This window comes from Micrasema longulum, unplaced genomic scaffold, assembly GCF_059751315.1.
Source record: "Micrasema longulum isolate JH-2025_06_02 unplaced genomic scaffold, ASM5975131v1 h1tg000206l, whole genome shotgun sequence".
Lineage (NCBI taxonomy): Eukaryota > Metazoa > Arthropoda > Insecta > Trichoptera > Brachycentridae > Micrasema > Micrasema longulum.
Window position 1 is genome coordinate 140,537 of NW_028277411.1, and position 24,677 is coordinate 165,213.

The 24,677-nt window shown below is 30.1% G+C and overlaps 1 protein-coding gene across 5 annotated transcripts in view; it reads right to left on the minus strand.

Annotated features, from left to right (window-relative positions):
- Positions 1–24,677, minus strand: part of Eip63F-1 (Ecdysone-induced protein 63F 1) — a 176,142-nt gene that overhangs the window by 96,216 nt on the left and 55,249 nt on the right. For all 5 annotated transcript variants that reach the window (XM_088243344.1, XM_088243343.1, XM_088243341.1 and 2 more), the window contains one exon: positions 13,129–13,228. In XM_088243344.1, the coding sequence (XP_088099470.1) occupies positions 13,129–13,228 (100 nt within the window). The remainder of the gene's footprint in view (positions 1–13,128; positions 13,229–24,677) is intronic.

Sequence of the window (24,677 nt, forward strand, 5' to 3'; positions counted from 1 at the left end):
TATATTATTAAAATGTTTTCATTCATTTTTGATTTATGCCCATCAAAAGTTTTTTTTATATAAAAATAAATCTTTTGGTTCGTATGATTTACCCGAATTTTCCATTTTGAGGGCTATTTTCAACGAGTTGTAAAGAACTCACCATTAGAAAATGGGAATCAAGTTAGGGTAGAGAGGGGTTCGAACCACGGACCTTTGAGCCGAGAGTCCGAGACAGTAGCCACGGAACCACAACTTGATTTTTGTTTTTAACTAAGAGAGAAATTCGATATCCGGCTATCCGGCTGGGGATCACTGAATATCCGGTATTCGGCCAAATCACTATTCGTTTCACCATTATTATAATTTAATGCTTAAAAAAGTTCATCTGCTTGTTAAAATATCTATCAAATTAAATAAATCAATATTTATTTATTACATAAAAATACGATGTGTTTAAAACGTGCCTCGGGAGACAGATCGTCGCTTTAGTTCGTTTTTGTTCAACAAAATAGAGTTAAGTGAACGGTAGTTCGGAGAAAGTCTTTATTTATAAAATTCAAATGAAAATTATTTTTTTTACTTGTATAGAGATTTTTAAACAAATTTTGTATTAATTTGTTGTCATTATTTATGCCTATTTCATAAAAAAAACTTTATAGCCCTATTTCTGCAGATTTGCGTTTTGGTCGGTTGGACAAAAACGAACTGAAGCGACGAGATGCTACGTAGGACGTTAGGTCGACTACAAGACGCACAAACTTTTCCACCATCCAAGAACTACTCGTAGCAATAAGCAAAAGGCTCTCCACAACACGCAAAACGAAGTCATATGAAATGAAAGTACAAGGAGCCATAAAAATGGTGATAACAATGGGAGTAATCTGTAAGTGGATAGTCTTCTTCAAGATGGACTGACGACATAAAGGAATGGTCTGATTTTTTTTCAAACAAAAGTATTCCCGTATTTTTTCCCTGGATTATGGCATGAAACAGTGATTTTTTTAACATACTTTTGAAATTTATCATTAACATGTATCTATCGTTATGTTTATTTGATAAATTGTTTTTAGTGGGAATAAAGACCATACAAAAACTTTTTAAAGCGCCTAGTTTTATCTGCCGTTTTATTGGACGTAGGGTAAACAAATGTGCCAACTATTTTTAAAAACGCAAAATTTACCGACACGGAAATTTGTATTCTGATGCTCTTTAAAAAAAAAAACCGCCAATTGATTCAGTTTTGGGGTGCGGAAAACTTGGAAGCAAAACGATGATATTGACGATTTTTCTTTGGAATGATCAGTCTGATCGGGAAAAAACAATGCTCAAATGCCTATTAATCAAATTTTTTAGCCACCTCCTATCCTATTAAATGCCGCTCTCCACTTGATCCAGGACCCAAGGGATGGAGGCGTATCAAACACATCTCTGAAGACAACGAAGCACGGCATTGAGCAAGACGAAGATAAAGAATAAGAAATAAACATGTTTACTAGTTTGATTCATTTAACGATATTCTTTGAGTTTCAAATTTTTAATTTGCAACTTAAATATACGCAAAGGTACCGTCGCGTTATTTGTATTTTACTTCAAAGAAAACGTTCCATAGTAAATAATTGTTTTCTAAACTTAAGAGTGCCAGAACGACGCCGACGCCGACGTGAGCCGTTGTTGAATCTGTGGGTTTATTAAATATTCCACCCCTTTGAAGAATAAAGGCGTAAATAAAACGGTTTGAGTCTTTTCATTACAATTAATACCTTCATCTTTGCCAAAATACAAATCTTGGAAAACGAAGAATAATAAAATTCACATTAAGCAGTCTGTGAATTCAGTAATGTTTATTTTTAATCTTACGTTTTAAATGTTTACAATTCACGCATAAATTATAATGTATTTAAATCTTCTAGTCAGGTAATAGCTCAGTCATTTTAGTTTACCCTGAAGATGGCCGGCTCCTACAACGGTAGCCGAAACGTCAGAACGAATCCAGCCTACACGGTATAACCCAAAAAATACGAAATATAATATTATGCATATTGAATCATGGACTTGGTTATTTTATTGGCCGTTTTATTTTTTCTTTAATAACAAATTGAAATGTAATTAAAGTTTAACTTAATTTTACATCAAATTTAATTTAAATTTAAAATAATTTAAATTTTTAACAAAAATAACAAGAGCTCTTTTTGGAATCCTCTATCTCTCCTTTATCTTACCTTTTTAAAGTTTAATCATCTGAATGTGTTTTGATTTCCTGAATGGCAGTGTAGAAACCGGTTGAAATTATTTGTTTTTGTTCAATCTTGTTATATTTATGTCGTATTTGTGTATTTATAACTAAATGTAACGCTAAAACAAATAATAGAAACCAAATTTGAAGTAAATTTTATGCCCTGATTAAAATTCTTTCGTATTATTTGTTATGTATTTAATATTCTCGGGTTATTTTTTTAGCCATAAATTAGGTAAAATATATCTGTATCTTAGAGGATAAAATGCGAAAGTTCACGTTTTACCGTTCTAAAGCTAAAAATGCAGGAATTATCGCAATAAGCTATTTGATGCTTGAATAAAACGACGAAGTCGTAATAATAGTTAAAAATATTTTTTTAAAGTTGAAATAAAAATCTGAAGTCCAATTTGTGTTAATGCAAAAAACATCAGTAGTCCCAGATGGCTACTTTAATATTTATTTACTTATTGTTGATATGGCCTAAGCCAATAATAACAGTTACATGAAGAAACACATGTACAAGAAACTAAACAAAAAGAACATATAACTATGTAGCAAAGACAAACCAGGTCAATCGCATAATGGTATACAATATATTCATAAACACGATCAACTTATAATACTTCGAGCTAAACCATGCAAATCCATCTTCATCCCACACTGTTTCAGTGGCGAAGAGATCTACAAATAGCAAGGAGATCTATCACTATAAATTCCAAGTTTTGCGACGAATTGACTAATAACATTCTGGACATTGGGGCATAAAAACAAAAGTTCATCTTAAGAGATTTGATAAATAGCAGATTTTGATTTCTGGTGACACGGTCGGGAACATGAAAATAAATTGAATGCAACAGAGATAGTGTTAACGAAAAGGTGGACTGTAAATGAAAAACGATTTTCATTCAGTTTTGTGATAGGGAAATATTTGAAAAAAGGATAGGAACATACAATGGATACATACGTTTAATGTGATGTGAATGTTCTTCAATTTCGGGCACTGGATGACAAAATGAACTATAAAATTAACAATGTTTTCGACGACGCGCGACGAATCCAAGCACTTTTTATCCGATTTTATGTTAAGTGAAAAATGTTGTTTTGTTTTGTTCTAAATCCGAATCTTCTAATTTTGAATTTCTTCTATCTTGATATTAGGTAGGTAACATAAGAATGGGTCAAGGGAAGGATGGGAAAGAAAGGTAATCGGCCAGGAATAGTTTCGATAAATGCTGTTATTTACTTAACAGATGGCACATCACTTATTTCAATAAGTATTTTGAAAATGCATTTAAGGTTCATCTCAGTTCTATGTTTCTCTAATGAAGACAGATTAAGAGATGGCTCTATTTTAAAATATGGAAATACCTAAATACCCCTTTGCAATCCGAGCAACCATGCCACGTTTCTTCGAATACGGTGTATGTAGAATGTACTATTTTTATCAAAATAATTATAATTTTACAGTGAAAGTTCTTTATAAATTAAACAACTTCATTTAGTTCAAAAGTTATCATGTTTTGAAAATCGCAAAATCAGAAAATCCTATTCCCTGAACGTTTCGTTCAATGTAACTACCGTAGTCCATAGTTTAAGGTACATTTTATTTTATTTTCAATATTTCGTGTTAATTCTGTTTTGATTTGATTAAGACAATTACTATATCGACAATAAAAGAACTAAATGACTGATGCACCGCAACGTAAATTTAGGAAGAAAGGTTTTTAAAATGATTTATTTTGAATCAAATCCAAAACTACGTAGGAAGACAGATGTTATTAAAAATATTCGAGCTATATAGGATACCAAGAATATGTTTTTTATGTAAACCAAATCCAAATCATACAAATAAATACAATTTTGTGTGATGTAAACCTGTTGATTTTCTGAACGTAGGTAGGCGTCGTACAAGAAGTTTTGGGATGTAAATGCCAAAATTTAGGTCTGACATTCATGTGTGTCGGTGCATACGACGAAGTTTTAAATTTTGATAAAAATGGTATATATAGATAACTTAATTTCGGTTAAAGTAGCGCATCAGTTTTTTATTTATTATATTTACGGCCTAAATCAATAAAGGAACATTAACATAAGAAACTGAACATAAATACATGTAGCTAAGACAAACTAGAACAATAAAATAATGGAATAGGGTTTATTAAAAAAAATACACGATCTACATTATTAATTAAAATAAAATAAACTATTGTAAGACGTCATTTCTTATTATGTACACAAGAATTGTTTATTTCTTTTACGTAATGGGAAACTTTAATGTAAATATATGTATTTAATTGTAAAAAAATGTATTTAGTTGTCACATTGTATTTTCATTTGTTATCTGAATAAAAAAAATAAAAAAATAATAATAATAATTTAAGACTTCGAGCTAAGTCATGCCGATCTTTCTTCATCCCACACTGTTAGTGGCGAAGAGATCTATGAAAATCTGGAAGATCTATCCAGAAGAATATCAAGTTGTGCGATTAATTTACTAATCTACACATTCTGGATATTGAGGCATAAGAGCGAAAGTTTCTCTTAGAAGATTTGATAAATAGCAAATTTCGACTTCTAGTAACACGGTTGGGAACATAAAAATAAATTGATTGCAACAAACATGGGACACGACTTATAGAATGTATTTTGAATATGCATATAAGGTCCTACTAAGTTCTTTGTTTCTCTAATGAAGCCAAATTATGAGATTTCTTTATTTCAACATAGGAACAAGGATTACCCTTTTGCAATCCGAGAAATCGTGCGACTAAACAAAGATGCTGGACAGACGCTGTATAGTCAATATAAGTCCTAGAGAATGAAGGCCAAATTTAAGAAACATATCTTAGATGGGGACGAACTAGCGAGCAGCAAAGTATTTCGATGGAATTCACATTTTTGAAGTCCGCCGTCATTCTATTGATAAACAAAGAAGTTTGAAAGATTTGTTTTAAATCTTACCAATGTGTTTACGATATGATAGTTTACTGTTTTAAGTGACACCAAGAGCCTTTATTAAAGAAACCATCGAAAGGGGAATTGTTGTTTTATATGTAATCAAATTGAATTGGTGTATTTAGTCGTGAGAAAGATATTATTTTACATTCGTCAATATTAAGATGAAGACCGTTCATATCGCACTATTCGTTAAAACAAATAATATCCATTTGAAAAAGAAGACAATTATTTGACGAGTTAATTAGCTCTCTTATCGTCGATATAAACTGTACGTGCGCTGTAGGTACTTGAAAATATATTTATGGACTTGTCACAACTGACTCTAGTTAATACAATCGAGCCGTGACTTGACTAGATTGATTTATTGTTGGCTCTGAATTCTAGCTACACTCCAACCTTACAAATACCCGGCTCCATACAATATGGAATATAAGATTATCTATGTAATCTATGTAGCAGGGACACTATTTAACCCGTCGCCATTGTATGTATTATATACCCAGTTTACGTTCCGAAACATTCGATTGCGTGTGTATTTATCAAATAAGAAACTATAACTAATGCGAATCAACGCAACAAGTAAGTTGGTCTTGGGGTGTTAAAAATATTATAATAAATAGAGCAATAGACAGCAATGCCAATGGGTTGAGGAAAATTATCGTATACGAAATGTCGTTGTAACTATCCATATAAATCGGTAACTGCGTTAATTAACAATCGATAAAAAGAGGGAAATATCACATACTACGAACACCAATAAAAATATATGAAATGGATTTAGAATGATTAATTGTATTTTCAAAATCAATATGGATATTGTGGAGAAATGTTTTCATACATAGATGTAAAAAATAAATTTAATAAAAATACGTTCGTAGAAAAACGCGACGTGTTTGGCCTTGGTTGTCAATGTTCGTGATATTCTTTCAAATAAACATGAATCGTGACGTATTAGGGGCGTGACCAATGGAATCACCGTTTTTGCGGGAATTCAAAATTACAAATATAAAAGTATTTTTTATGCAACTAATAATAAGTAAACAATTATTTTTTACTGGATAGTATTTCATAGACCTTTATTACTTTAAACATATAAAAAAAGAGATATTTCCCTATAATGAATGTCCCCCTAAAATAACGTGATCATAAATTTACATTGTGCTAATATCGGCCTCGTGGTATAGTGGTCAACGCATTTGCCTACCATGCGAGAAGTCTTGGGTTCGATTCCCGACATGTTCCATATGAAATATTTATTAAAAAAGGTGTTTTCAAACCAGAATATTCCATAGTTCTGCTTGTGTAAGAAAAGGTTTTAGGCGTATATATTGTTGTTGTATATTTAGTTATAAAGGTGCTAAACTTGCTTTGTTTCTTTGTTGTTCTCAATATGTGTTTTTTTCTAAAGTTATGTCCCGAATTGAGTAGTTGTAACTCCTGGGAATGTAATTCATACTTGTAAAATACTTGGTGTTATATGAATTATAAATACAAATAAAAAATAAAATAATCCCTGGACTGGTACCTGAAGCGTGAGATTGATAATCTTACCTTCATGTAACAAAAATGATCAAGATACGCCGCGATTGGTGTACCAATGCAGTGCCCTATGCACCATTAGGTGTGGAAAGGGAAAGATGATGATGATGATGTGTTACATACGTAGCATTAATATTTACTCTATGGATTTACGAAAATCAACTAAGTAAATAAATTATTTTTTATTACTGTGTTGGTAATTTGATCTCCGTGTCCGGGCGGATTAAGAATACCGTATGTAAAATAGAACCAAGGCCCGTATTACAATGGGAAGTTAACGTGTACTTTAAATTTTATCTACAAAATAAAATTTTAAAAACAAAAAGTTTTCTGTAATATATGTAATATTTACTTTAAAAATATATAATGTAGGTACGCAATTTTTTTTTCCAAACATGTTCACCAACGAAGATAATTTAAATTTTCATACACATATATCTATGAGGATTTAAGTATGAATATGTATTATTTTATGTATATTTTTTAGACACCATAAGTATATTATATAAAATCATTTAAATGGATGCCTCGACACGGATTGTGCCCAGTGAGGTATTTATATATTTTTTTAAAGTTATGTAAAACGTGAAACAAAAAAAATAAATAAAAATACACATTTTCGTACATAAATATCGAATACTTTATACCGTCTCGATATGTACCAAAGAAGGTAGTGTTTGAATTGACCCCCAGACCCCTGTACTCCTGGGGGCGTATTCCAATGGAAAGATAAAATTTATCTTCAATTTTATCTACCAACTAAAATCTAATTTTATGTACGAAAAATATAATACGTGTATATTTTTTTGAAAATATGTTCAGTTACAGGGTACCAACGAAGATATCTTAAATGTTCAAAGAAATATTCACATTTTCGTACATAAATGTCAATTTTACTTTAAACCGTCTCGATATGCAACGATGAAGATAGTGTTCATAATCGCGGCCCTGGTGTGTTTTCGACTCGATGACTACTCTCAAGTAAAAATCCTAAAAAACGAAATTGAGTGGAGCAAAGTCTGCCTCGTAGTGAAGTAGTTGGAGGGTTCACCTACCACACTCCAGGTCCTGGGTTTGATTTCCGAAAGGGCCAATATGAAGTATTTACATGATGAAGAGTTTTATATTCTTAATTTGTAGTGGATGACAACAACGTGGATAACTTATTCCTTTCACCCTGATTCCTTAGAAACAGAACCTTCATATTGTCGCCATGTGACGATAATATATTATGTTTGTCTACACGTATCGATGTATTAATGTCAAGGTTTCCATCATGTAAACACGTCACTCCATGATTCAGTTTTCTCTAAAAGAGGCCAGAGGGATTTCTTTATTTCCCCACGACGCGTGGAGTACGTGCTAGAAAGCAAAAAGAACCGATATTCCGAGAGGAAAATGCTTCAGGGACCTGATCGTTTATCAGAACCTTGGGCAGGTTTCATATATCTGCCTAAATTATGTAGAAAAGATTACACTGAATGCCTGACATCCGTGAGGACGACCAAATGACAAGGGTAAGAACCCCTTATCCTTCTCAATTGATACACACTACTTTCGGTCAAAGAAACACGAAATACTATGTTATAAGGATGTACGAATCGCTTCCATTTTCCGTTAAAACAAACTACAAGCTAATCTTTATATATATCATTTTTCTGTACGCGTGATGCCACTGAACTTCTCCTAAACGGCTAAACCGATTTACGTGCGGTTTTCAGAGAAATGTAGATCTTTGCACTGTGCGCGTTCGTAGCTATTTAAAATTAAAAAATTTAATCTAATATGCGAAAAAAAAGTTAGAAGCATAAATCTTTTTTTCATCGAGCTACCAGGGTTGCATTCGACGAGAATGCATGTACAAAAAAAAGTACGTTGTTTTTTTTGTGTTTAAAAAAGTTTGTTTTTGAATGTTTACAAACCACATTCGCTTTTTATGGATCCCAATCAGATTATTTCCTTACATTCCTTAGAATTTCTTCCCATTTATTTCTTTTTACTGGATTTTTAGTAATACTAAAATAATATTAAACGACATTTAATACATTTTTAAAAATCGCATTCATGAATATAGTGCTCCCCCTGTCGGTGAGAAGGGCCGAGTTTGACATTTGCAAAAAGAATTCTGTATTTGAAAATGGTTTTCATTAATGTTTTGGTATTAAACCATAAACAAGTACCTAGGTATCTTTTTAATTCAACATTTGATTAATAATAATTTGTATTTTTTAAATTCAATCATAAAGAAGTACCTACTCAACAATGAATAGTCTTTTTCCAAAATAATAGCAGGCAAGCCAACGTTCGGGCATTACAACGACTGTCGGGTCCGCTAGTTTAAAATAAACATGTATCTAATGTAAGCGGGTAGAAACTACACAGACGCAAGTCTACGAACAAACTAATTCATTCCCTTTAAAAAATCAATGATCATATTTTAACTCGAGGTAAAACTTTGTTGAGATACAATTTTAAATGTGTCCAAGGGACGGGAATTTTCCGTGAGGACTTGATTTGAATAAATCATACGTATGTTTGTATATTTTTGAAGTGGATTTCGTTTATATTTTCCTTTTAATTCTCCGAAAATTAACCGATAAAACATTATATAATTTAGAGATATAAATAAATAATATAACTTTGTTTTATGAACCACTCTTTTATTGTCACAACCGACTAGTTTCGGCAACTACACGTTGCCCTCTTCAGGGCTATATAATAACAAATAGGCATTTTAGTCGTTCAGGGTTATATTTTTATTTTTATTGTTTTGTCGATAATGCTTATCTCAGCCTTACATAATGTATGGATTTGTGCATCTGTGCTACAAAAATTAACTTAAAAAACGTTATGAAGTTGTTTATCAAAAACAGCAAAAGAATTTTCCTAATTACTGTGATCGTAACATGAAAATGAAAGCACGAATCTTGAACAAAATATGAATCACTAAATATACGCACATACGCAGTCACAAAAGATAAGAATTATTGTTTTGTTTAAAAAAATACTAGGAAATAATCATAATTATATGCGTCCTTCAAAATCGAGGACGTGGTTGTTATTTTTGTAAAAGTTCTATCAATTAATAACGTTAAATGTTGTTTTCAACATTTTATAACAGCAAATCACCAAAGAAACGACCATTATTTGGTATAATTCAATAAAATACGTTGTTATCTTTATGAACCAGAATGCGAATTGCGTGTAAAATAAAATAAACGTTATAGAAATATTTAAGGTGATGGAACGATTCTTTTGCTTTGCGAAATGAAAGAAAAATATCTTATCGGTTAATTTTCACGCATGTTAATTGCCCTTAATATTATTAATAAACAACATTAACCGCGTACTGATATTCTTTTATTGCATTCTTTTTGTTTCTAAGCAAAAAGTCTATCAAATTTTACTCACTTTTGCTATTATTTTTTGGATGTTATCACTAGTACATAAATACGTTTTATGTACCGACTATAATATGAATGCAATTTTTTTTAATAACAGCGTACTATATACTCGTATTATATACGATAGGAAAATATCACTTTTTTACAACTATGAATTTATAAGGGACTATGAAATACCGACAAGAAACAAAAACTTTTTGTACTTATTAGTAGCAAAAACAATATTTTTAGATTTATAGTTTTAAATTCCCGCGTAAACACTGTATTGTTTTGGCCACGTCCCTAATACGTCACGATTCGGTTCAATTTTCACAGTCGGCGTCGTTTATGACCGTTTAAATAGATCATCGTGTATCACGAATCTTTGCGTCACGATTGTCAAGGCCAATCCTTTCGCGTTTTTGTGGAGGCGCATTTTTGACAATTTTATTTTTTTAAATATGAATGAAAATATTTTTTCATAATATCTATATTGATTTTGAAAGTACAAAAAAATCTAAATTCATTTCGCATATTTTCATTGGTATTAGCAGTATGTGATATTTCCCATTTCTATTTATCATTCAGATTACTTATAAAAACAACATTATTTTGAGTCGATTGAGGAAATTATTATGAGAAAAAACATTTCAACTAAAAACCTAGTAAAATATCCAAAATAGCAACAAAAAAGTATTTTTATAATCGATCGTGCTTACTGTTAACGAAAAGGCGGACTGTAAATGAAAATCGAATTTCATTCAGTTTTGTGATTGGGAAATATTTGAGAAAGGATAGGGACATGGAATGGATACCTACCTTTAATATGATCTGAATGTTCTTCAATTTCTGGCACTGGATCACAAAATGAACTATAAACTATAACAATGTTTTTCACGACGCGCGACGATTCCAACCACTTTTTTATCCGATTTTATGTGAAGTCAAAAATGTTGTTTGGTTTTTGTTCTAAATCTGAATCTTCTAATTTTGAATATCTTCTATCTCGAGGTTAGGTAGGTACCATAAAGATGGGTCAAAGGAAGGATGGGAACGAAAGGTAACCAGGAATAGTATCGATAAATGCTGTTATTTACTTAACACTCACGTAGAACAATTTTTATTATGTATTTGTAAAATTACTTTCTGCTTTAAAGTAACAACTGTGTTTAGTATCATCAAATAAAATTTTATTCATTTTTATTATTGATTCGTTATCATAATTCAAAACTTGGTTGTATCTTAAAATTCCTTTTATGTAATAAAAGTTCCTTTATTACATGAAAATGTGAAGATCATTTCAATAATAAATTGTAAACCACTAATCATAGGAGGATTTTCGCTCGACACACAAATAATTGGGATAATTTGTTTTTTTTTATTTTATTGGGAGGTCTTCTATACGCGATATTCTTTATTATTAGATATCAATAATGAAATAAAGCTAAACTTAAATATTGGCAGTCAACGTTAAAAAATACAATAAGATTAACACTGATTGTCAACGAGTATGACTCGAGCGACGAGTGAATATTTTCACACAACGCATCATCTCTAACAAGGTTAGGTAACACCGTTCGAACATTTTTAATAAAATTATAAACTGAGTCATGTATGTTTCTGACAAATTAATTTATCTTTTCACGGTCTCAAAATTGTTTTTTTTTAGCATCAGAGTAATTCACAGTACACATTACGTTATTTCTATTTTTAAGGCTTCTTTCACCCCTTGAAACAGCTACTATGTTATTATGAATGGCCACGGTCGGATCTATCGCGTAAATCGCTTATTTAATTTATCGTACGAGAATCGAAATAATATAATAAAATTTACAATTTGAAAATAGGTATTTGTGTTGACGTTTTTTTCATTATGAAGAATAATTAAACTAAAAAACGTCACAAGAGAATCTCAATCTATTGTGGTATAGAATTGTTACAATTCAAATTATTATGTACAGTTTTATATATAAATGATTATATCGTTGTTTTTTTCTCTATTTATAAATCCGTAAGAAAAAAATATAACCAATAGTTCTACACGTATTACCTTCAAATTATAAATTAGTATTTAAAAGTTTAAATAAATTGTATGATACGTTCGAATGTTCTCGTATTATAAAAGCATATTTCGCATTAATATTATAAGTGTATATTTTTGCATAATATCGCATCTTAATACGATGAAAGTCCGTTATAAAAAAAAAGGCCCGTAAACCTAGGAATTGCAATATTTTATATTCTATATAAGTTACATGCCTGTTTCTACTAGAGATGTGAAGAAGTCTGAAATGCTGCTTGCTTCTGCTTTTCTTAATTATGTTTCTACGATTCCCCATTGTGCGATTTGTTGTATATGTATATAAAAATACCGTATTTTTTTGTTTGAAAAAAGTTTCGTGGACTAAGAATCAGAGACGTCCACCGTCTTCGGCTAGTGAAACGTGAATAAATCAACATTTGTAATCTAGCTTTTTTGTATGAAGATTTGTTTAAACGATATAATGACCGAACAAAACTTATTTTAAAGAAAAACGAGATATTGAGACTTGTTGAGAAAACGAGAAAAAGATTTAAGCATTACGATAAACTAGAAGACAAGGTATTACCATATTTACAAATACGTTAAATACCTATTCGAACGATGACTGTTTTCAGTGACTTACAGATAAAAATAAAAAAACAAAAGATATTAAACCCTAGAAAAAGTTCAAATTTCGACAAGGTAATTTTAAAATTTGGCTAGAACTACTACAACTACTTTAAATATCCTACCGAAATATCACATTTTTCAGGCCACTCCCCCTTACAACAGTAACCCTTATATGACCTTTGAGATAATCATGAAAATAGCACCATACAGATTTACCATAAAAATTATGAATAATAATAATGTTAAATGACATCTCCAATTGCTAAAAATGTTCTCATCTGAAAAAACACATTTAAAAAAAAACAAGATTTTTTTTGCTAAAAAATATTTAGGAATTGAACTGTGCTAACAAATAATGTAATATATGAGATGTTTACCGTTTAAGCTGGCGTCTGATGGATCTGGTACTCTGGCTAACTCCTCGGTGGGAGGCTGTGAGCTGCTTCCAGCTTTCCTCTTCGATTTCTTCTCATCATCCTATAAAACAGAAGTAATAATGATCAACATTTTACTCCAGTAAGCAAGTAGCAGATTACGCAATTTATTATCAAATGATATGACAGACGCCAAAAAATCAATCAATCATACCTTTAAGTTTCAAGAAAAATATTACCTTATAAATAACCTAATTATAACTTTTTTTTAAAAGATTTTTTTTTGAAAGTTATTAGTTTTCCTCGTTTTATTGAAAATTTTTACATAAGCATTCCTTTCAACAATTATTCAATTCCTGCCAAACTGCAAAAGCAGTTTTTTGCAGGGATTTCTCCCGTTAAATATTTTGGTAACACAATATAATAATGTTTACATAAAAATATAAAAAATCTGAAATATGTCAATAAAATAAAAGTAAAATTAAATTAAATACAAGTAAAATAACTTTTTTGTGATACCGAAATATATAAAAATAATAAACGCACACTTTTTTTAACACTGTTTTAAATTGTTTAGTTTCCCCCCTTTTTTTACTCACTAAACTTAGAATTTAAGAAAAATATTTTTAAAACAAATTTTACTTTATTTTTATTTATATCAGTATTATTTATTTCATCCGGGAGTCTATTTACTATGCGTGAGAGTGTATATGCCCTGGTCCTCTCTCCATACGTATTAAGTGCTATTTTTTCTATGAAATTTCCTTTCACTTCTTGGCGCGTTTCATGCTTATGTGATATCGGCGTTTTGTAGAAATCCATGAAGTCCTCTGTTACCAGGCGATAGTATATCATATTCTATACCGTCAAAACTTTACACATCGAGAAAGGATTTTCGTTGTCATTTTGACAAGTAATCATGTATTATAATCACAATAATGTGTATATGTGTTTGCGTATGTATGTGTGTGCATAAGTTTTTTTAAAAATTTCTACATATGTTCGTGCCGTCAACAATCAGTATACCCCACGCATTGACTTGTATACTTACTGTATATTTACTGCTAACCAATATATATTTAAAAAAAACTTTTTTTTACGTAGGGGAGTGCAATACTTTAAAAAGGGGTAAGGTTTAAAAATCGGTTAAAAATGTAGAAAGATGCCATTTTGCTAGGGGATAAAAATGTATAAAATGAAAACAATCAAAAATGGATAAAAAATCTTTAAAAAAAAGATTGAAATGTTTTATATCCTAGTGGTGGTTCAAGTAAAAAGTGTATGTGATTCAAAAATGTTTGTAAAAATCAATGTTTTTGAGATTCAATAAGAAAAAATATTTTATCTACTTCATCAAATTAATAACGATGCGGCCTTTAAATTATATATCTTATAGCGTGCCTCGATTAATTTTGTTTCGAAGAGTTAGTACAATTAATTTAGTAAAATTAATTTCAAAATCCATAAATAAAATTTTGAACGAAGTCTTTACTATTGCTATACACGCAATCATTCATAAAATATTTCGTGATAATTTATTATTACTATGACGTAGACAATAATAATTTTGGCGTGATACATTCAAGCGTTATAATACTTTCAGCAGCTACGTGTATTTTAAGTTAATTATATTACCTATTATTAAAATACGAATTGTTCAATTTAAATTATAAATTCATTATTCGATGCTCCTGAACTACTTAGCTCCGTTTGTTTAAACATACCTTCTAGAAAACTTAGACAGGATCATGTTTTTTACATAGAAAACGGTATTATTTTTTACGAGTTTTACTATATTTTACCCAGAATTCTCAGAATAGGTATCAATTACCCTAGTATTGACTATTTATTAACAAAACATCAATTATTGTTAGCTGATCCGAGGGTTGTCTTTATTTATGCTATCGTTGATAAAACATCCAATGTACCCATAGTTTTATTATTTAAATCTCAAATCGAGCCATTTTTCTTGAAAATATATTATATTAAGGTATTATCCGCAATCCCAGCAAAATTCATCTTTCTTTATACTGAGCAAATCACAAAAAAATAATGCAATAATAGCTTCAACTTCTTTTTCATATTTTTATTTTATTTTTATAACCAGTTAATATTTTATATGTAATTGATGATGAAATAATCATGATTATCTCAAGTAACAATAGTGAAATAATGATTTTAATTTTGGAGATTGACAACTTTGCAATACTTAAAGAGAGGTTGCCATGTTTGCAACAAACCCAATTACTTGAAAGTTAAGATTCTTACAAATAAAGTCATATTTTGAACTGAAAAACTTATAATTATTGTAAACAATTCTATTCTGAATAAGTTACAATTCATATATAACTTTTTTAAGATTTTCGATTTTGCTAAGTTTGCAGTGATACCCTCATATCATAAATTTTAATTTAGATTTTATTGTATTGTTTTGTATCTGTTTATATTTCATAACTTGTTTATAACCTTTACGTATTTTTTCTTTATTTATTTTTTTTTATTTTTATAAATCATACAACACAAAGTATAATATGTTGAATTACATTCCCAGGAGTTATAAAAACTCAATTCGGGACATAAATAATATTAACATTAAGAAAATAACACATATTGAGAACAACAAAGAAACAAAGCAAGTTTAGCACCTTTACAACTAAATATAGCACAAAAATATATACGCCTAAAACCTTTTCTTACACAAGCAGAATAAATATATATAAAAAAACGCTTTTAAGAATAAAAAAGTAGTGTATCTACTTAGGGAGATAAGGTCATTAACCTCACATGCCATGCAGATGATGCTGCCATAGTGATGATGAGAACATATCTATCTCAGTTAGTAAACATCTGGATGCCTAAGAAATGTCGTATAGTACAATGAACACATGATTATTGGAAACATAATTCGAATATACAAAACGTGTGTCAGACCATATATTTTTAGTCTGATATGAAAATACCCGTTAGACGTAAATAAAGCCAATAAATAAAAACTTGTACCAATCAGTAGACTCATAATTTCATATGAAAAATACTGAAATAAAGATACTGAAAAACTATTCGGCAGTTTTAATAAAAGCGAAACAATTTTAAACAAAATCACTTAGAACAGAACAAACAAACAAACAAACAAACGTTACTGTTTTATAATTTACAAAAAAAATTCGGATAGAAAATTGGGGAAATGCAAATGTAAAAACAGTCGTAATGGCGAATATTATACCTACATACTGTGTGTAAACGATCGTTTCAACCATCTAAGAAAATTATTTTTTTAAAACACTTACAAGACACCAGATCTGAATAGCTAAAAATAGTGATTTGACTCGGCGTAATTTATTAAGAAATATTTGTGTTTTCTTATATATTATATTTGGCCAGGAAAATATACATTATTTGTCAAAATATTCGTTGCTGTTTGCCAAGATCAATCAAGAAAATGTCTCAAATATCTGCGACATACTTAGTGTCATCAAGCTTAAATGCTCAAGGATACTAAATGTTAATTTGAATGGGATGCTTTAAAATGTTTTGAACGTTAAAAATTTATTTTTACGCTCGTCTAGAAAAAGAAATTTAATTTAATCAATACTTTTTTAAGCAAAAGAAAGTTAAATTATGTCCATCAGTAAATCAGAATAAGTACCAATTTGCAAATTCTCAGATGAGTAACCGATGTAATGCGCATTTAAATTCGCAAATTAAAATATTAAATCAATAAATATGATTGATTTTACGTAGAAGAAAGCAATACTAAAATATAACGAGCATTTTTATTTCGATATCTATTTGAATTGCCAATAATATTTGATATTCTCGCATTAGAGTTATCAATTATTTGCGAATTTTGAATCCGTGCTTCCGTGCACAAAAAACGAATTCTTGAAAATGACAGTTCGTAAATTATATTTAAAATAGGCCATAACCACAACCTATATTATTTTGTATTATTCATATTCATTATTTGAAAATAGACCCTTCATTTCAAAAGCCCTCGGGGCGTCAAATAAATCAAAATAAGTAAATAATACCTATAGAAAATTTTGGAAAATGAGTTATACGTACATTAGAGTGGGCCGATTATGCATGAGGTTTTTTTTTTAGACATCAAAGTAAAAGAGGTCTAAAAAGTTGCATTTTGATTACATTGAACGTAAAAATATTTTTTTTAAATATTCAATACTGCTTTTGGCCCTTAACTGAGGTTTGAAGTTTATAACTATCTGAACATTTTGTTAATTACCAACATTGAAAAAAAAAAATTTGTTAGTAAAGATACAATTTAATCCAATTACAAATTTAAACACGTTTTAAAACTACCGAAATGCAAAAAGTTTACACTCCGCGGAACTAATTCCGTTGAGCGCACAATGACAAACAACAAACAATGGCTCATTAAAACAATACTACCAATTTATTACAAAACAAAGTACAACTCACGCCCTAAGATGCTTATTTAAAAAGATTTGATGCACTGACTGATTTTCTTACGTAAATATGAAATGACAGCTGGTTTGGCGCAAAAAATTGACCTTTTTGAAAATTCCAAACTCTGGTTGAGTGTCAAAAGTAGTATTAAATATTTTTTAAATATATTTTTTGGATTCCGAGTAATCCAAAAAGCAACTTATTAGACCCCTTTTATTTCTAAATTCGGAAAAAAAAAATATCGGCCCACCCTAACGTACATCATTTTTATTTTTGATATGTTTAATAATATGCATGCTTCTAATTTTTATTATGTTGTATCTCAACTCAACACAGGGCTCTTGGCCTCATAGAGTTGGGGAAAAGTTATTATTTTTTTGTAAAATATGTACGAGTATTTGTATAAATAAATAAAATTAAAAAAAAACAGTTCAGTTTAATTCAGTGACACCTAGTGGTTTTTATTTATTTTTGAAAACATACAAAAATATGTTAAAGTAATATGTAGATTGCACTAAATATATAATATGATTACTATTGGTAGATTTTTAGTATTATTAAAATAGTACAAAATAACTATTTATAATATTGTAGCATACATACATAACTACGGTACACACTACAATATATAATGTTTCGAATAGTTAAATGAGAGGTGAATATTTATTTTTTAAACACGTATTAAATAACATATTACAACAGAGATGAAGAACATTTAAGAGAAGGTAATATAGAAGTCTAGGCATCTACAGGGCTTATGACCTGTCAATGGGTGGTTTAAGTGGCCACTTTACACACTGTGTAACATTCACTATTCTGCCTATATCTGAACTTGTATATTCCTTCAATTGTTTCATCTGTTGATTTTTGTGAAGTTAAAGAGCTGAAACCCTTATTTATGCGGGTGAGATTCATCTAATTGAATTATTTCACCTACATACTAGGCAACGCCTGAAAATGTTATTTTTTCAATTTCTATACTTCTTCATGGACCAGGTAATTTACCAACATTTACTTCTATATTACCTTCTCTTAAATGTTCTTCATCTCTTTTGTAATATGTTAATATAAACAGCTCCCCAGGAAGTTGAATCCAGTCCTTGTCTACAAAAATTTGGACAAACTCAAAATAATGTTGACGTATTAAATATTTAAGAATGTTGTGTTTTGTTTAATTGTTTTATACGCATATCATTACTTACATCGATTTAAAATGCAAAACTAAAGAAGTTTATTCAAATCAATCATTGCGAACACTTGAAAGAAGACGAAACTGGGGAATAACATATAATATTTACGTTTACAAGTAAAAGCTCGCGAAAGATGCTTTTCAGTGAGTGGCGTTGGAGTTGGCGCTTCGAAATATTTAGAGCAATAGAATCTTTCACCTCTTTTTTACAATTTCAGGACCCCTCTACATGTTTTTCTACAATGAAATAAATAAACCAATAACATTTGCTCTGGCATCTATTCCAGTTATCCTCGGCTGATATTTATTCCCGGGAAAATCAAACTCGGGTATTTTTGAGAAAAAGAAAATGTCCAACACGCCCACCTTTGCGGTAATGGCCGCTGGTTTAACGATCCGGGAGCAGAGAAATTAATGTCCCCCTTTTTATAACGACACTTTTCTTGGCACCGATCAGCCACCTTGGTAACGCCAAGGGTTCAATTAATTAATTCAATTATGTATTATTATCATATATGCAGAGCGCTGACTGTGAAAATTACACAATAAAGCTGATTAAATAAATATGTGTATACTGTCAACTAATTATACTTGATTATCTTTGTTGTCATACAAACAAGTTACTATAAATACGTTATTACAAACATGTTCGTTAAAACAAACATAAATTATTTTTATATTTTTTAAATTAAATAAAACATTAAAAGGCAGTACAGTGATGATCTAGAAATTAAAATCATGTTCTGTATTTGAATTTCTAAAATTTGAATAGAATAAATTATTTTTAAAATTAGGTCCGGTTTTGTAAACATATGCAAATAGCTTAATACCATTTAAAAGTAATATTTTATTTATATAAAAAAATTATATCGTTTTATAAATGTTTGTAGCGTACCTAGTCGGTTAAATAATAGTTAAATAGTTAAATATTCGATTTTTTCATGATTGATTAATTTTATCGATTTATTAACATATTACAACAGAGGTGAAGAACATTTTAGAAAAAGGAATATAGGAGTCTAGGCATCCGCAGGACTTATGACCTGTCACTGTCTTCATCTCTGTTGTAATATGTTAATATTACCAGCTCCCTAGGGGGTTAAATCCAATCCCTGTCTTCAAAATTTGGATAAACTCAAAACATTGTTAGTTTATTTATATTTAATAATTTTTTATTTATTTATTTATGCATTACGATCCGTTTTTCTCAGCGCCAATGTCGTATTTAACACTGACAGATATTTTTACACATTGTTGGGTGATTATTTCTTTCCTTTTTCGCTTAATTCATTTGCGATATGTAATTATTTCTTATATGTTTATTAATTACCATTATTTTTTACTAATAAGTAAAAAAAAACATATTTTTTACTGGACAGTACTTCATAGACCTTTACTACGTTAAAACGTAAAGAAGTGGCATTTTCCTATAGGAGCACCAATTCAGTGTCCTATAATATGTACGCATTAGTCGTGTTTTAATAGAACTTGTTTTCTTGGAGGCGTATAAAGCTTGTTATAATTATAATGATGACGTAACATCGCACTGCACTCTGCACTCTGCATCCAGAGTAGCGCTGCACTGGCGTGACTCCGCACTAGACCTGTGCAGAGGTGTGCCATATCTTCTTCAATATGCCATTAGACCCTAACCTTCGTTGTTGGCCCACTTCCATCCAATAGGTACTTACCCAATATATTGATTTGCGCTTTACTTACTTCAAATTGCACAGAGAGATCACATGCAGTAAGATTTATTTATTGACGGCATTTCTGCCGTTTACAATACATGTTATTAAAGAGTATTTATGATTCTACATACTAAAAGGCTATTTTAAATGTGTGTCCTCAATGGACTGAATAACTACTGTACCTATTTACGTGCTGTTTTTTCGGTAAATGACGAGCTTTGGCCTGGGTATATTTATAATTCTTATAATCTTCAATTTGTTAAGTAGAAAAAAAATTAGGAACGTAAATGTTTTATTCATCGTTCACTGAGCTGCATTCGACGAGAATGCATATACTAAATAATTGGAGGGATGTTATTTTTTTGTAGAAAAAAGGTTGTCTTTTAATGTTTACAAACAACATTCGTTTTTTATGGCTCCTAATCAGATTGTTTCCTAAAATTCCTTTTAATTTCTACCCATTTACTCCTTTTTACTAGATTTTCGATGATGTGAAAATAATATTAACTGACATTTAATAAATTTTCAAAAATCGTACTCCTACATGAAGTGTATCCCTGTTGGTAAGATGAGCAGAGATTGACATTTGTAATAAAAAAAAGAATATGATTCTTTATTTAAAAATTAATAACTTCAAGAATAAAATTATAAACAAGTACCTAGGAGCCTACTTACCATTAAAAAGGTACACCATTTTTTTATGTTTATCCGAACGGAACATATTAATCAGGTTACGTAAAAGTAAAGTTTAACGTTATCATAATTCCCTTTCCATACCTAATGGTGCATAGGGCATTAAATTGGTACACCAATCGCAGTGTATTTTGATATTTTTTGTTACATAAAGGCTAGATGATCATTCTTATACTTCAGGTAACCAGTCCAGGGACTATGAAATAGTCTAGAGTAAAAACACCCTTTTAAATAAATGTTTCATGTTAACCATGTCGGGAATCGAACCCAAAACTTCTTGCATGGTAGGCCAACGCGCTGACTATTACACCACGAGGCCGAAAGTTTATCGTTAACTTAACTTAAAAATTTAACTTTAACTTAATTTTATAAACTTTTGATTGTATTAATTTGGTATAAATTAATACTCAAATCTAGAAATAGTTTTTGAGTAGAGTTCAGGAAATGTTTAAACATAAGCAGAATGGTGAATGTTACACAGTGTGTAAAGTGGCCACTGAAACCAGCCAATGACAGGTCATAAGCCCTGTAAATATCTAGACTTCGATGTTCCCTTACCAAAAATTTTTCACCTCTCTGTTGCAACAAATTTAGATCAAAATAACTCCGTCGGGGGGAAACCCAGTCTGTGTACAAACATTTGGACAAATTCAAAACATATGTAGTTATTTAATACTCAGTGAACTTAAATTAAACGATTTCCAATTCAAGGAAATTATTTTATCTCGATCTTTTGATGTAAATTTCCTCATTTTACTAAGAATTCGATATATTCGTAATATTGTTTTTGTAAATGAGCAATGATAAATTTAATACATCAGAATATGGAGCATATATGAATTGGCAGTTCAGATCTGGGACTCTCAATGAATTTGAGCAAAACTAAGCTTATGATCATTGATCGAGCTAATAAAATAGCGCCATTATCCTTACTGCGCAACTTAGAAAGAGTCAACAATTTTATTTATCTAGGTTATCTCATCAGCGATGGCGGTGGGTGTGAAGGTGAAATATGGCATCAAAAAGGAGAAAGACTAACATCCATGTGCGAGAAAAGAATCTTGAAGTTCTTTGGGCATATTTCCAGGGGAAACTCTGATAGTTTGGAGAAAATTATTCTCCTAAGAAGTGTCGAAGGGACAAGGTCGCGTGGACGTCAACTGACAAGATGGAGCGGCGCAATCACTGAATTATCAGAATCATCACTGACGAATGCCTATAGAAGAGCACAAAACCGTTCCAGATGGAGGGAGACTGTCCACAGACGAGCCATGCCTGGAGTCAGGCGTAATCACCATCCTCAGACATGAGGCACGGATTGGAGAGAGAGATTAATTGCCAATTATTTGTATTCTATTGATAGGTTTATCATAATGAACAACCGTTCGAGAATTTTGACAGTAAAATAAAGTAGATGCTCGACTTCAATAAATTAGGTATCTAACGATGATTTTATTATTTTTTACAATATAATTAGATCGATTGCTGTTCTTCGTTATTTAGTTCATTTTAGAATGTTTGGTATGTTTTCATAATTTACTCTGTAAACGAATGAAGAATATTTTTTAGAAACGAGTATGCTAAAGCAATAAATTATTTTGTGTTAAAACATTTCAATCAATGTTGCTTAATATTAGTATGTAACCACTTACCGTCTTTCTATTTATTTATTCATTCAAAAGTACACTCGTTTATACATTAATCAACTTATTAAGGCTTTTTAGGCTGTGCCTGTGTCAAGCCATAATAATTATCAATAAAAAATACGTTGAAAAATTGATTAAATTAAATTATAATGAAATGTAATGCAATAGAATAACAATCCAGAAAAACAAAGTATAAATAATAATAATGAAATTTCAAAAAAAAAACATGTTAAAAAATCAACTATAAATATTAAAATACAAATTATACAGATTTAGATTCATACATAATCAATTATACAAATAAAGTATCATTGAAATCAATAGAAAAAAAGTATACAAAAACATAATTGAAACGATAATTGAGATATGGTTTCTAGAAACTCACTCTATACTGTAGTAAAAAATAAGAGTAATAAATAATATGCCAAATAACATTGAGTACTTAATAAATTAATAGAAAAATGCATAGTGAAAAAACATAAAAATATCAAGATATATAAAAAGCAAATAAAAGTATGGAAGGAAAGCAGATTAGTAAATTTCCGCTAATCTCGAACTTTTAAAAGATTGACAACCTCGTCCCTATCGATGTGCAGCAACCAATTGCAAATTTTATGTCTACCGGTTCGAAACGTACCCGTTTCTTCGCCAGGACTCTAATATCATTAACATGTAAATATTGTAGATACTAAAATCCTTTGCAACATTTGCAAAAATAATTATTTGTTTAAAAAATAATTTTAGCAAGTTTCAGATAGCATGCCTTGTCTTCGTTTTGTAAGTCCGTTCGTATACCATCTCTCTCTCATATTGAACATTAAAAAAATCTCATATCTCTCATCTTTATCTAACGCTATTTAAATGGTATATCGCTATCGTTTCCGCTACCCACGAACGAACACCCTGTGACTCTTGTGCTAACTACCCTTTTATCGAATTAGGATGAACTCTGGTAAATAAAATGCTGGCAACATTATCTTAATACAACCCTAAGTTAATTTGCATGATAAAATGTTTTTTCTTCTCACAAATTTTCTGATTTGCTTTGGCAAGACAATTAATTATTCAGAAACTTCTCAATGTCCAACAATTATTTTTGTCACGGCGCGTCGCGGCGAGCGAGCTCGGGGACATGACACATCATGACAGAATAACAGACGAAAGCCAATGTCGCTTGCACAAAACACGATAAACAGATTTAGAGTCATTGGCCAAAATGTAGATAGATACTTAGGTTCGTTTATTTGACTGTTACACTATCTTGTGAAGGTCAAAATCAATTTCGCGTATAAAAACTTCAATTATTTTTTTAATGCTACAATCTGTGGTTTTTACATCAGAATAATTTTATGTTGTATTGTCCTGACTTAACATAGAAAAGCCCTAGCGTCTAGGAGTAGGCCAAGAGCTATTTTCCGTCTGGACTGGCTAGGTGCTTGGATGTCAGGACCGATAAATATAATGTGTGTCTGTCCGAAACGAAATATTAAATTTATGCTCTTGTTCCAATATAAAAATTAACTTTAATATTAAAATTCAACATTGATCTTCGATTTTAATATTAAAATTATAATACAGAGTTGTACAAAATAAACGGCAACTTAATAAATAAAAAATAATTATATCATTAAAAAGTAATGACTAATAAATTATAAATTAAAGGCTTGCACCATCCATTACCATACTACAAGAAATAAATCATATCATAATTTTAACACGATTTTGAGGCTATTTAAAAAAAATCAGCACTAATCTTTATAAATACACTAATATATTAATTGATTGAATTGCTGAAAATGTTAGTTTATTATGTATTTTTTTAAAGCAATAAAGAATCAAGATATGAAAGAATTCAATAAATATGGATGTTTATATATGTGTATATAGACAGCATAGTAAATGTTT